Below are 14553 nucleotides of genomic sequence, written 5' to 3'. Positions count from 1 at the left end.
ACTATGTATGGAATTGCCCTATTTTGACCCCGGATAACTTTCTCATTTTTCACCGAATACGGGGCGGTATGAGGGCTCATTATTTGAGCCATGATCTGTATTTATCGGTACCACTTTTGCTTAGGTTTTACTTTTTATAAATTTTTGGGGGAATAAAACTTGACAAAAATGCAGCAATTTTGGACTTTTTTTTTTACATTTACGCCATTCAGTGTACAGGATAATTAACAATATATTTTGATAGTTCAGACTTTTACACATGCAGGAATACCAAATATGTTTATTAATTATTTTGTTAAGCTTTTTTGGAGGTAAAATGGGAAAAACTGATTATTTCCGTTTTATTGGGGGAAGGGATATTTAATTTTTTTTTAAAACACACTTTAATAGTCCTATAGACTAATAGACTATTTATAGCAATCATTTGATTGCTAATAATGTTCAGTGCTATGCATAGGGCATCAGTGTTATCTGTGATCTTCTGCTCTGCTCGATCTCAGACCAGACCCCTAGAGATGGACAGAGGCAGGTGATGGGACTGCTTTCTGCCATTATGGATGATCGGATCACAGTGGTAGTGCTGAGGGCGATCCGATCATCCATTTAAAGCACCGCACTGCCGCAGATGCCGTGATCTGTATTGATCACGGCATCTGAGGGGTTAATGGCGGACATTGGCGCGATCACGAATGTCCACCATTACCCGTGGGACCTGGCTGCTGATAGCAGCTGGGACCTGCCGCGCACACCGGTCAGGTGCTCGCGGTCATGGCGGAGCGTAAATGTATGTCATGGTGAGTTAAGTACCACGGCACCATGACGTTCATATACGTCCATTGTCGTCAAGGGGTTAAAAGCTGTGTGCAACTGGAAACGAGTCAGTTTCATTTTCTTCTATTGATTTTTCTTTGTTTGTCTGGATTTTAATGCATATCTATTAAACTGAAGTCTTACATTTTACCAAAGTAATCCTTCATTCTGGGAGCTGGACATTTTCCTTTTTGTATGTCTATTGAAAACAGGGTGCATCCCGCTCAGTCTGAGTTCTTCATATGTATCTTCATGGATTGGTCCTAGGAACATGTTTCACATGGGGTGGTGAGCTGAGGTTTTTTTTTTTGTTTGTTTACTAAGGATTTTGTGACCTTTACTAAAAAGTATACAGTTTTTATAACATTGTAGTCAATGCAAACTTTATGAGGACACAATTGCACATAGTTGTCAGTTTTTAAGACATATGTTTTCCAAATTAAAAAAAATAAAAACTTACTTAAAACAGTAAGGCAAAATCTTGATGTGAATGTAGCCTAACACTGAGACCAAACACAAACTAAGAAGGATAGACCGCTCACCCAGGAGTCCCACACCTTCTGTGCATGGATCCACCAGCCCCGCTTCTGGCTCCAATCAGGAACAATAGAAAGTACGTACAACACCAGGATGCGGTAAAAACGGGTACTTTATTAGTAGAAGACAGGTTACATTGCACGAACACCTGACGCGTTTCGCACTGTTGCGCTTAGTCATGACTAAGCACAACAGCACGAAACGCGCAACAGCACGAAACGTGTCAGAGGTGTTCGTGCAATGTAACCTGTCTTCTACTAATGAAGTACCCGTTTTTACCACATCCTGGTGCTTGACGTACTTTCTATTAACACTGAGGCCAAGGTCTAAGCTGCTGTTTCAAGATGTGCTGGTTAAAGAGGAGTTATAAACATGCGTTGAAAGTCCCTGTAAGGCCGCTTTCACAAGGCAGAATTTGGGTAGAATGTCCACACGGAAAACACGTGCAGACACCCCACACACTTGCATGATCCGGCATGCGCTAGGACTCTGCTGCAGTGGAATGTCCATGCGGAGTATTCGTGCGGTGATTCTGCACAAATTCCACTATATGATCATACCTTAAGTGTTCCTTTTCCTTACACTGTGGGGACTTCAGATTCAGAAGGTTTAGAGGGAGTTTCATTTTAATATTTACTGTACTGCTGCCGTCTTTTTATCTGTGCTATCCTCAATACTAAGATGTTCTACATGTGTGCAATTGCTATCCAGTGTACATCTGGCTCGATGTATACACTCCGTGAGGTTGCATATTGCTGGGCGAGAGGTGTGTGGGTTGTTTATTTGGAAGCCCAGACGCTGGATCTAGAGGAGCAACTGGCAACATTGAGATCCATTGACAACCATGAGACGAATCTGCTGCTCACTGAGTAGGCACTTTTGGGGGTAGAGGTGGGGGAGGAGAGCAGGATGGAGGTGCAGGACAGTCTGACAGCTAGCAGGGTAACTGTTAAATTGGTAAGGGGGAAATGTTCTAGCACACCCTAACAAGTTTGCCCAGTTAGCAAGTGAGGGGGAATGTTAGTTGAAAGTTAGCAATGCTGCAGCAAAACACTGCCTTGGACAGTCAGGGAGGTGTCTGCTCCAGTAAGGAGGGAAGGAGTAGTTAAGGGCAGACAAGTGCTGGTAGTGGGGGAACAGAATTCCTGAACAGTGTGTTGTCTGCCGGGAGCTTTAGTTTGGCACATCACGGATCAGGTGGACAGATTACTGGGAGGGGCTGGAGATTATCCAGCTGCCACAGTGCACATTGTCACCAAGGACAAAAAGTAGAAGTAGGTGGAGTGTCCTTTAAAATGATTGCAGGGATATAGGCAACAAGCTCAAGGCAAGGACACTTTCTGAAATATTACCAGTATCACGTGCCACACAAGAGAGGCAGTGAAAGATTAGGGAAGTAAACAAGCGGCTCAGAAATGTATGTAGGAAGGAGGGGGTTTGGGTTCATGGAGAACTGGTTCTTTGCTGTTACAGGCTCTTCAGTAGGGACGGGCTGCACCTCAATGGGGAGGGTGCAGTTGTGCTGTGGTAGATGGCTAGAAGGATGGAGGAGTGTTTAAACTAGGGAATTGGGGGGGGGGCTTTGGTTAGGTGAGAGTGGAGCGGCGAGAGGGTTAAGAACTGTCATAAGCGATAAGAGCAACAGAAATAGAATTTCACCACAAAATTTACGGTGAAACCAGAACAAAAATATTTGTGGTGCAAAATTTGAAAAAATACAAAAAAGATAAATTTGGGGGGCTTCCGATTCTACGAAGTGCACTTCTCGATAAAAAAAAAATACACCATATCTTTATTCTGTAGGAAACCTAAATTTATATAGGTTTTTATTTTATTTTACCACTTAAAATTATAACTACATGCACCAAAATTAGTGTGTGTAAAATAACTGTTTTGCTTTTCTATATACAGGGATGTATGAGGGCTCATTTTTTGTGCTGTAATCTGAACATTTTATTGGTACCTTTTTTGTTTTGATGGGACTTTTTGATCGCTATTTATAAATTTTCTTAGGGTATACAAAGTGACCAAAAATATGCAATTTTGGACTTATTTTCTCCCATTTTAGACACCACGATAAACTTTGACCGTGTCATCTAAAGGGTTAATACTGGACATCAGCCCGATAGGCAATGTCCGGTATTAGCCACGGGTACTGGTTGCTGATAGCAACTGGTACCTGCCGTGCATGAAGCGCGCTCAGCCGTAAATAAAAGTCCTGCGCCGTTAAGGGATTAACAAAAAAAAAAAATAAATTATATTCACTAATGTATTTATTTTCTTTTTACTTTATTTTCTTCTTTTTACAGCCTGATTGGTTTTCATAGCCAGGAGATGGGAGGCAGCCTCCGGGCTACCATCAGAACCCCAAGATAACTTTGCAATGTGCCGATATGGAATAAAGAGATAGATAGACTTTCTGTCACCCTGTTAGGTGTTGTGGTCACAACTAACCATTAAAAAAGGAGTTCATCAGAATTTGAAAAAGTTTTAGCTGGTTGTGTGTGGTACTGCAGCTCAGTTCCATTGAAGTGAAAATAGTCAAGTTGTAATACCACACATACAATCTGAAAAACAGGTGCGGTTTAAAAAAAATAAAAATGTAGCTGTTTTTCTATCCCTGGACAACCCTTTTAACATATAGGCAGCCTGCTTGTACTACAGATTAGAAGGGAAGTGCTAGGAAGCTTGTGTTACTACTTGTACGCTCAATAAAGTGGATGTACAACAAGCCGCATGAACGGCAATTTGCTAGATGGGATTGAATAAGAATAAGTCTAGATTTAGAAAAATATGAAACCACAAATGTGAGGGTATTCATAAATTTCTGCCAGATATTTACAGTTTTTCACTGCTTGTATCTGTTGCAGTTGTAATTTCTGCATGTAATTCAAGTTCAGGTCACTCATTCTGATGTACCGTATATACTCGAGTATAAGCCGACCCGAGTATAAGCCGAGACCCCTAATTTCAACCCAAATCCCAGGAAAAGTTATTGACTCGAGTATAAGCCTAGGGTGGGAAATACATCATCCCCCCTGTCATCATCCAGACCCGTCATTAACATCCTCATCATCATCATCATCACCGCCTGTCATCATCCAGACCTTCATCATCATCACCTGTCATCATCCCCTTGTCATCATCCCACACATCCCCCCCTTCATCATCCCCTTGTCATCCCCCCCCCCCTTCATCATCCCCTTGTCATCATCCCCACCCCCCTTCATCATCCCACACCCCCCCCCCCCTTCATCATCCTCTTGTCATCATCCGCCCTCAGTGGTCTTCAACCTGCTGACCTCCGGAGGTTTCAAAACTACAACTCCCAGCAAGCCCGGACAGCCGATGGCTGCCCGGGCTTGCTGGGAGTTGTAGTTTTGAAACCTCTGGAGGTCCGCAGGTTGAAGACCACTGCGGGTCGAGAGTTCACTCGAGTATAAGCCGAGGGGGGTGTTTTCAGCAAGAAAAATCGTGCTGAAAAACTCGGCTTATACTCGAGTATATACGGTATATGAAATACACGCCGAAAAATATGTGCCACAAGTTCACATTGTGACCTTTATCATGTACTCCCATTGATAATAAGACATGCACTGTACACATTCTGGCATGAAAAATGCATCAGAATATGCACAGAAAAAAAAGCTGTGAGAACTACCCTTTCAGCCTGAAGAATTACGCTGGCTGAAATCTGCTTACAGTAGGAGCTGCCAAGACAGCAATTCAGTCCGGTGGAATCCTGCACAAAGAATAAACATGTTCATTTTTGGACAGACATCCATTCTGCCAGCAGAATTTCACTTAAAATTTCAAAGTGTGCACAGAGCAGCAGAATCCCATTAAAAACAAAAGGATTCTGCTGCAAGTGGATTTCCACTGATTGAATGTCTGCAGAGTTAACGAGTCCTTTATCTGCTTACCTGCCGTAGAAGGGAATTCTGGCTTTTGTAGCATTCTGCTTCAGCTGGTCAAATGCTCCTGCAAATAAAATTTCGTTTATTTCAATGGGCACCATAAAATGTCCAACAGGGTGCAGAAAATACAACCAAAAAACTTTCACAATATACAAGCAAGGAAGAAAGAAGGGGTACAAAGATATAGATAGAGAGAGATAGAGAGAGAGATAACTCCTGCACACTATTCAAATAAAATTTAACAAATACATTTTATTTAAAGGGGTACTCCGCTGGTCAACGTGTTTTTCCGTTTTTAACTTAACCTATTTGTTTTGTTTCATTTCTATTCTTGTTGTTAAGCCTAGTCTATTTCCGTTCTTTGTTGTCTTTTTATCCCCCACTTTGTTTTCCTATCTTTGCTTCTATTTCCTGCTGTGCTGAAAACTACAAATCCCAGCATGCCTCATGCCTTGCTGGTTTGGGGCGGCTCCTTTTTTGCTTGTTTGTTTGTTCCACCCTTTACCCATCCTACTATTTTCCCGGGTCGGCCCCCTTATACACAGCACACTCACTAATATAATCAGCCTTGGTTGGGATACACTGGCATACACACACAAAAGTGACTACAACTCCCAGCATGAGTGATTCAGGAGTCTTCAGTCTGTGGTATAACACCAGCATGCTGCCTATGTAGTGTCCTGGGGGTTGTAGTTCACCACACCTCTATAGGGCATACACCAGTGTTTCCCCAACCAGGGTGCCTCCAGGTGTTGCAAAACTACAACTCCCAGCATGCCCTGACAACCTTTGAATGCTAGGAGTTGTAGTTTTGCAACAGCTGGAGGCACACTGGTTTGGAAACACTGGTGTAACATGATGTGTACGCTGAATAGGCTAGAACAGTGTTTCCCAACTAGTGTGCCTCCAGCTGTTGCAAATGTACAACTACCAGCATGCTCAAAGTCTGTCAGGGCATGCTGGGAGTTGCAGTTTTGCAACAGCTGGAGGCCCACTGGTTTGGAAACACTAGCACACACACACACACACACCAGGGACTACAACCTACAACTCCCAGCAGGTGTCATTCAGGAGTCCCCTCTCCCTTCACATATAGAGATCCAGTATGAGATTTCTGAGGGAAAAAAAGCTCAGACGTCTTGTCCACAAGAGATTCAGAAGATTCAGAACATGGTGGATGATAGTAAAAGAAAATCCTCTGAACTACAGAACTTCCTGCCCAACAAACAGGTAAGAAAAACAAATACATGCTGCCAAAATATATAACACATGTATATTGCAAAAAAACTAAACTTACACAGAAGATGCCATATAGTCAAAAAAGTTTACCACCGGAGTACCCCTTTAAGCAAAATCAATTACAAAACACAGGCATGACAATACAAAACATGTAGTAACAACTTCACTACTGATGAAAATGAATTGAGGGCTACACCCTAAAGCAGCACCTGTATGATAGCATTTTCTAAGCGTATAAAAAATAATTTCTCATTACCGAGTTGTGATATTTTTGGGGGGACTGTTTATATTTGTTGCAATTCGTTTTTGTTTTTTTACTTTGACCTAGTTAAGTGAGGTAGGCTTTGATTCATTGTAGGACACTTTTGTAAACTAGTACCCAAAGTCAAGGTCATAAAGGTCAATTAATAAAGCAGAGACAAATAGATGAATGCCCAATGTCCTACCAACTTTGCCTGGCCAATATATGTTTCAAATAGATCATAAAGCATAGTAGATTATAGGAGGTAAATAGAATGCCCAAACAAAATGTGAACCAATCTATACACGCTTACTGATAGGGTTTCAAAAGTACAATGGGGACACAGTTTTGTAATCTCTGTCCAAAGTGACAGCTGCAGCACTCACCTGCTCTAAATGTATCTGCACATATCAAGCAAGTCTTCCACCCTTTTCTCTGATAGTAATATGCCAGCTACAAATAAATAAAAATACAAATTTGTTGTTATCACAATAGACTTAATCCCTTAAGGACATAGCACATTTTAGCCTTAAATGGGCACTGTCACCAACTTTATTTTTTGATATGTTGTAGTACTTATGTACTACAACATATCTCTAATATATTGTCATTTTTTGGAGGATTATCAGGGTGAAATTGACGTTTAAAAACCGGCCACTAGCGATGAGCGAATTTACAGTAAATTCGATTTGTCACGAACTTCTCGGCTCGGCAGTTGATGACTTTTCCTGCGTAAATTAGTTCAGCCTTCAGGTGCTCCGGTGGGCTGGAAAAGGTGGATGCATTCCTAGCAAAGAGTCTCCTAGGACTGTATCCACCTTTTCCAGCCACCGGAGCGCCTGAAAGCTGAACTAATTTACGCAGGAAAAGTCATCAACTGCCGAGTCTAGAAGTTCGTGACGAATCGAATTTACTGTAAGTTCACTCATCTCTACCGCCCACTAGGGGTCACCCTCCTGAAAAATTTTGGCCTGGCAATTAGTCCTTTTTCATCTAGGCTGCTCTCGCTCCCTGCCTGTCAATCAAACAGGTGGGAGCAAGCACATTGGCTCCCCGGCTGGGAGGCCACTCCTCCCGCACATTTAGTCGCCGCCGCTGTCCCTGCACGCCCGCTGCCGGACTCTGCAGTATCTGTAAGTATAACGGAGGGAATGGGGTATCCGGGGGGGGGGGCCGCATGGCACTAACTTACAGTTTATCTACACAGAGTGCCTCCAGCTGTTTCACTACTACAACTCCTAGCATGCCCTGACAGTCAATAGATGTCAGGGTAAGCTGGGAGTTGTAGTGGTGAAACAGCTGGAGGCACCCTGTGTAGATAAACTAAGGGCATAAGTGTTGTCCCCAGCAGGCATCAGTGACGTGGTGCCTGCTGGGGAAGTCTGCCTGGTAGTGAGCACACTACCAGGCAGACAAAGTTATTTTTAATATAGTAAAAACAAGAATTTAAAAGAAGGAAGGGGGTTAGGTTTAGATTGGCAATAGGCAGGGACAGAAAAAAAAAATATAGAATGGTGGGAGCTACCCTTTAAGGACAGAGCAGATTTTCAATTTTGCATTTTGTTTTTCCTCCTCCCCTTTTAAAATTCATAACTCTTATTTTTCCACCTACAGACCCATATGAGGGCTTGCCTTTTGCAATGACATCTTTCATTTCACCATAAAATTTACCACAAAACCAAGTTATTATTTGTGAGTGGAAACTTATTAGAAAACTTAAATTTTCCAACTTTTGGTGTTTTTTTTTTTTTTTTAAATGAAAATTCTTATTCTGTAAGTCAGTCAAATTAAAACAAATACCTAGGTTATATAGTCTTTTACTGTACTAAATAAAATGTAGCATTTTAATTTTAAATAAAATTGGTACGCATAAAATTGTCTTTTACTGATCCATTTAACTAGGGATGTCCCGATACCATTTTTTAAGACCTAGTATGAGTACCGATACTTTAATTCAAGTACTTGCCGATACCAATCGCGAGTACTTTTATTTTAATGGGAATCTGACACCAGGGTGGCTCAGTTTCTGGCGCTGCTTACTGTGCTGATATGTGGGTCCTTGTTGTGTACAATGGAGGCGGCTGCTGTAGTATGAGCAAAGATTTCTCTTCTCCATTGGGCAGAACAGGGAATTTGCATTGGCGGCGAGACAGATGTCTCCGGAATGATTGCGCTGATGTTCACTGCATCTACCTATAAGTTGAAGTTAGTGCAGGTGACTCTGCTGTAAGATTGCCTTTAATAGTAGGTATCATCCCCTTTATAGCTGCAGACATTAGTAGCAGCACTCCTGTAGATATTAGTAGCAGCCCTCCCTTGCAGACAGCAGCCATCCCCCCCCCCCACCACATAGACATAAGTAGCAGCCTCCCTGTAGACAGCACCCAACACTCCACCCCCCCCCCGTGAGTTGCTCGCCTGCGGTTGTGCTCTGCGGGTGTTACCGCTCCGATGCCCCGTTCCCCTGTCCGACTCATGGCATCCTATGGAGGAGCATGTGACATATGCTTCCTCCGTAGCATTACACTGGGCACAGTGGAGTGACGCGTGTGTCACATGATCCTCCATAGGACACCATGATGCAGATTGGAGAACGGGGCAGCAGGTATAGGATTTGGAATCAGGGACATTGAGAAAGTCCCCAATACCATGCAAATGGATAGTATCGGCCCTGATACCGATACTAGTATCGGTAACTGAACATCCCTACCTATAAAACCTTTTTTTCCCGTATTCAGGGATTTATGAAGGCTCATTTTTTGTGTTGTGATCTTCAGTTTTTATTGGTTGTTTGAATGGGACTTTGATACTTTTTTTTAGTTTTTCCCCCCATATTATTTGGGGATAAAATGGGAAAATATGTTTTTTTTTTTTGTTTTTTGTTTTTTTATTAGGGGAGGGGGTTTTATATAAATTGCACAAAACTATTTTACACACTTTTTAAGTCCCCCCATAGAAGACTTTTATATACAATCATTATATTGTATTAACTGTATAATGCAACGCCTATGGCTTAGCATTACACAGTGAGATCATCGATCCACAGATATAGCCTGGCTAAGCCAGGCTACATCATTAGATCAGCAGCAGGTGGTAAGTAAGGGGACCCTCCGGCATTTTAGCTCACTGAATCCCCATCATGTCACGAGGCTTCGGTGAGATCCACTGAGCTACAAAAGTACATTCATTTTCACTTTAGATGCCATGATCAGCATTGATCATGTTGTATAAAGGGTTAATTGCTGCATTTCATTAGCACTGAGTGTCTGACTACTGATAGTAGCTTACACTCACTGCTCTGAAGTGAGCACAGCTCCTACACTCACTTCAAATCCATTTAGACATCAGGGCGTACATGTACACCCCGTTTCCTTATGTACCAGGACACAAGGGTTTACCTGTACACCTTATGTCCTGAACAGTTTAAAAGATAGTTTACTAGGTACAAGCACACTGTTTAGTAAAAGTAGCTGTATCTTACCTTTGAACAAGTTGTTGTCTTTCCACTTCCTTGCAATCCTACAAACATTATAACATTTGGTTTTCCTTTTGTAGGGGTCCATGCTTTTACACCAGGATCTACCAGCTATGAAAGAGTTTAAATAACGTTAAAAGAAAAAACTAAAAATAACTTTCCACGCTACAAAATTAACAAACTTTTTAAATAGTCTTTATTAAAATCTCCCACCTAGAAATCCATCAAGCATAACCAAAATCAAGGGCCTAAAAATTACTAAATGCCATTCAAACATACATCAAAACACATCAGACCACAATCAGCTTATTTATTAAATAGTCACAAACAACAAGATCAAAAACATTGAAAATTGAAGTAGCAATCTCCAGACAGAACATACATGTAGTAAAAGGTGTACAAAGGGAAAGAAAATAAGTACTGATCTCAACATAGCAATAAAGAGAAAGAAAAAGCATGTGTATTACACAGTCCGTTTTTGTCACACACTATAAATTTGCTGCAAAAAAGTTATATATATGATTGCAAGGACATAAATGTGTGGCCAACGACTCACATAAAACATGCAGTATACAGGCTACCAGTAATAGACAAATCCAGACCCAGTAAGATACAGATCTTTTGACAGCTAGACATGTCAAATCAAAAAGATCAAAACTGAGGAGGCTACCAGACCAAAAAGTAAAAAAGTGTTACTAAGCTAGAGTCCAATAGATAAACAAACATCCATTACACAAAAAACTGCAAACATGCTAGCAAAAGCACCCACCACCTGAGCACACACCACTACACCATTTCACTTCCTGCATCGTCAGGGGTCCCTTTATTTTCCTTGCTCCCACCCATGTATATGTATTGTCTTGAGATTGCTACCATTAGACTTTCTATTCTACTCTCAGTGCTAGAGATAGGAACAAGGAGAGAAAGGAAGTTTTACGCAGAAGCTCTAAGTATCGACAGAGGTGAAAACACACTTGAAAAGCTGCTCACACAAGCTGTAGACAGGGAGAAAAGCACACAAAAGGCAGTATTACATGGGATGTGTATGAGTGTAGAGACAAAGCAGAGCAACCACAGAAACCTCTTAAGGCATCAACCTCTAATCCAGCATTACAAGACGCATATAGCCCTTTCATTTACATTTTGGGATTTCCATTTAAAGGGGTACTCCGCCCCTGGCATCTTATCCCTATCCAAAGGATAGGGGATAAGATGTCAGATCGCCATGGTCCCGCTGCTGGGGATCCCGGGGATCGCCGCTGCGGCACCCCGCCATTATTACTGCACAGAGCAAGTTTGCTCTGTGCGTAATGACGGGCGATACAGGGGCCGGAGCAGCGTGATGTCATGGCTCCGCCCCTCATGACATCATGGTCTCGTTAATGCAAGTCTATGGCAGTGGGCGTGACGACCGCCACACCCCCTTCCCATAGACTTGTATTGACGGGGGCGGGCTGAGACGTCCCGAGGGGCAGAGCCGTGACATAACGATGCTCCGGCCCCTGTATTGCCAGTCATTACGTGCAGAGCGATCTCGCTCTGCGCAGTAATGATAGCGGGGTGCCGCAGTAGCAATCCCCGGGGTCCCCAGCAGTGGGACCCCGGCGATCTGACATCTTATCCCCTATCCTTTGGATAGGGGATAAGATGTCTAGGGGCGGAGTACCCCTTTAAGCTGATGCATGGGAGGACATTCTGTACATTTATTGCATTCTTAAAAAGGCAAAGGGCAGGGAAGCAGAGTTACAATACCAGACAACTCATGAACAAATGCACTGTTTCTGGAAGAAAACAGACATTTTTTTCCCTCTAATCTGGGCAACCTAGTTAATACCAATGATAAGCAGTGTATGGTATCCTATCAATGAACTTTAAAAAACGGCTGCAGGAGTTGTAGCCGTACATATTGTGCATTCACAAAGACAATTTCTGAAGCATAAATAGGAAGATTTTTCAAATCCTGTGCTGAGAAGAAGTGGTGCAGTTGAATATAGCAACTGATCAGATAGTTTCTTTTGTTTTTATAAAGGCCTCTGAAAAAGGAGCACTCATTAGTTGCTATGAACAACTAGTCAAGTATTTCTCTGCACAGAATTTTATAAATCTTCCTGTAAGATATAAAAGGTTATGGGTTATGTCTGTACATAATTAGAATTGACAATTAATACAATGCAACAACACCCTCAATACATCTCAATGGCAGAGCCGGAGATTGCCGAAGGCAGAGCTTCGGCTCTGCTATAGAGTTGTATTGAGGGGGCGTGTCGGCCGCCGCTTCGTGCGGAGGTCGACACGCCCCCTTCCCGCGGGCTGTCGGGGCTCCGTACAGGAGATCGCATGGTGCCCCAGCGGTCGGACCTCCCGCGATCTTCAACTTATCCCCTATCCTTAGGATAGGGGATAAGTTGTTCACCACTGGGTCACCACAGGACTACTCCTTTAACATATGACAAAAGATTGAGATAACTGACAGTGCTATACAATTTCACAACTTCCAAGTTAGAGCAATCTAGTGACACCACTGGACATATATAAACAGACAATACATAACAATCCTCCCCTCTTCGATAACTAATCGGGGTCAACAAATAACCCTATTTTGACAGTATGAAGAATATGACAACATAGTCTTATTTAAAGGGTCCTTTACATGTGGTACGTGATGGTGGCACGTGATTGTGGAGAAGACTGTTCCGCTTGTTCCTTGAGATCTAGAACATCAGTATGAACTGTTGGTGCCTTAGGGTTGATATACATTAGTCTACTCTGCATCTTAGTTGGTCTATGCGCCGCCTTAGAATATGGCCATCAGTAGTTCATACTTTTTAAAGACACAGATCCTGCAGTTTCCACGTCAGTTGCTGGTATCTATCTTGGTCCCATTGCATAGTTTCTAGCATAGACACTATTCCCCTGCAACCTGTACTGGAGCATGTTGATGTAGTAGAAAATTTGCCAGTCTGTGATTCCAATCTCCAACAATTCTCTTTAAAAGCTTTTTTTTAGTAGTCAGAACCATGCACTCTGATTTCCAATTTGAAGATTGATGAGAAAGATGTTGTACCTTGGTGAATGATTGTTTTCCATAAATACTCTGGACTTCTTTAGATGTAAATTGTGGCTTATTATCTGACAAATTTATCAGGTAATCCATGTGTTACAAACAGCCTTCTTAAAAAAAGCTTGCATAACAGTGGTGCTAAAGGATACTGGTACTAGCCATTTGGAAAAGGAATCAACAACAAGGTCCTTGAATTGGACCTGTAAAGTCTATATGCAATATAGACCATGGTTTTGTGGCCCCTTTCAAGAACGTGAAACAGCTTTTGTTGGAGAATGACAAGTGGTTTGACAAAGAGTTCGTTTCTTTACCCACTACTCTATATGCTCATCAGTTTTAGGACACCATACATACAGCATGCACCATAAAGAGCTTTAAGCAACTGAGTTTCACCAGCTCTGGGAATTACCCGTTAGGCTGGGTTCACACTACGTTTTGTCCCATACGGGAGCGCATACGGCAGGGGGGAGCTAAAACCTCGCGCTCCCGTATGTTACCGTATGCGCTCCCGTATGTCATTCACTTCAATGAGCCGACCGGAGTGAAACGTTCGGTCCGGTCGGCTCATTTTTGCGCCGTATGCGCTTTTACAACCGGACCTAAAACCGTGGTTGACCACAGTTTTAGGTCCGGTTGTAAAAGCGCATACGGCGCAAAAATGGGCCGACCGGACCGAACGTTTCACTCCGGTCGGCTCATTGAAGTGAATGGCATACGGGAGCGCATACGGTCACATACGGGAGCGCGAGGTTTTAGCTCCCTCCTGCCGTATGCGCTCCCGTATGGGACAAAACGTAGTGTGGACCCAGCCTTACCCAGAAGGCAAAGGCAAATTTTGTAAGCAAAGAGTTCATGCTGCTTTCGTTTAAATTAATTTGTTAATTTTGAATATGGCCACCCTTTCTAAACCCAATAAAATATTCTTGCCAAAGTTCGATCTATAGCAGTCATGCGAGCAATATCCGTAGCTCGTCATAGAGCATTGAGTGATTCCAGCATAAGAATTTCAGACATTGCAGGTACAACAAAATCAGCAGTTTGTATTGGTAAGCAGCTAAGAGCATCAGTATTGTGGATTACTTTTCCTGGCCAGTACAGGAGCTCAGCATCATATGCATTTAGCATTAAAGACCATCAAATCATTCATGGCGATATAATCTGTGGGGTAGGCCCATTATTTTTGAACAGACCCAAAATAGTCTTGTGGTCTTAGAATAGTGAAAAGTCTTCCAAATAGGAATTTATGGAAATTCTTTACTCCTGCCTCATGGCT

General features: G+C 42.5%; 1 protein-coding gene across 1 annotated transcript in view; it reads right to left on the bottom strand.

Moving 5' to 3' along the window:
* SRP54 (signal recognition particle 54) overlaps positions 1-14553 on the bottom strand; it is a 118617-nt gene that overhangs the window by 82479 nt on the left and 21585 nt on the right. The window contains exons 5-7 of the mRNA XM_056545308.1: positions 10226-10330; positions 7131-7197; positions 5271-5328 (exon numbers count right to left, since the gene is read on the bottom strand). Coding sequence (XP_056401283.1) covers positions 5271-5328; positions 7131-7197; positions 10226-10330 — 230 coding nt within the window. The remainder of the gene's footprint in view (positions 1-5270; positions 5329-7130; positions 7198-10225; positions 10331-14553) is intronic.

Source organism: Hyla sarda, chromosome 11 (assembly GCF_029499605.1).
Source record: "Hyla sarda isolate aHylSar1 chromosome 11, aHylSar1.hap1, whole genome shotgun sequence".
Taxonomy (NCBI): Eukaryota; Metazoa; Chordata; class Amphibia; order Anura; family Hylidae; genus Hyla; species Hyla sarda.
The sequence above is the reverse complement of the archived record's forward strand: the minus strand, read 5'-3'. Positions and strand labels throughout refer to the sequence as shown.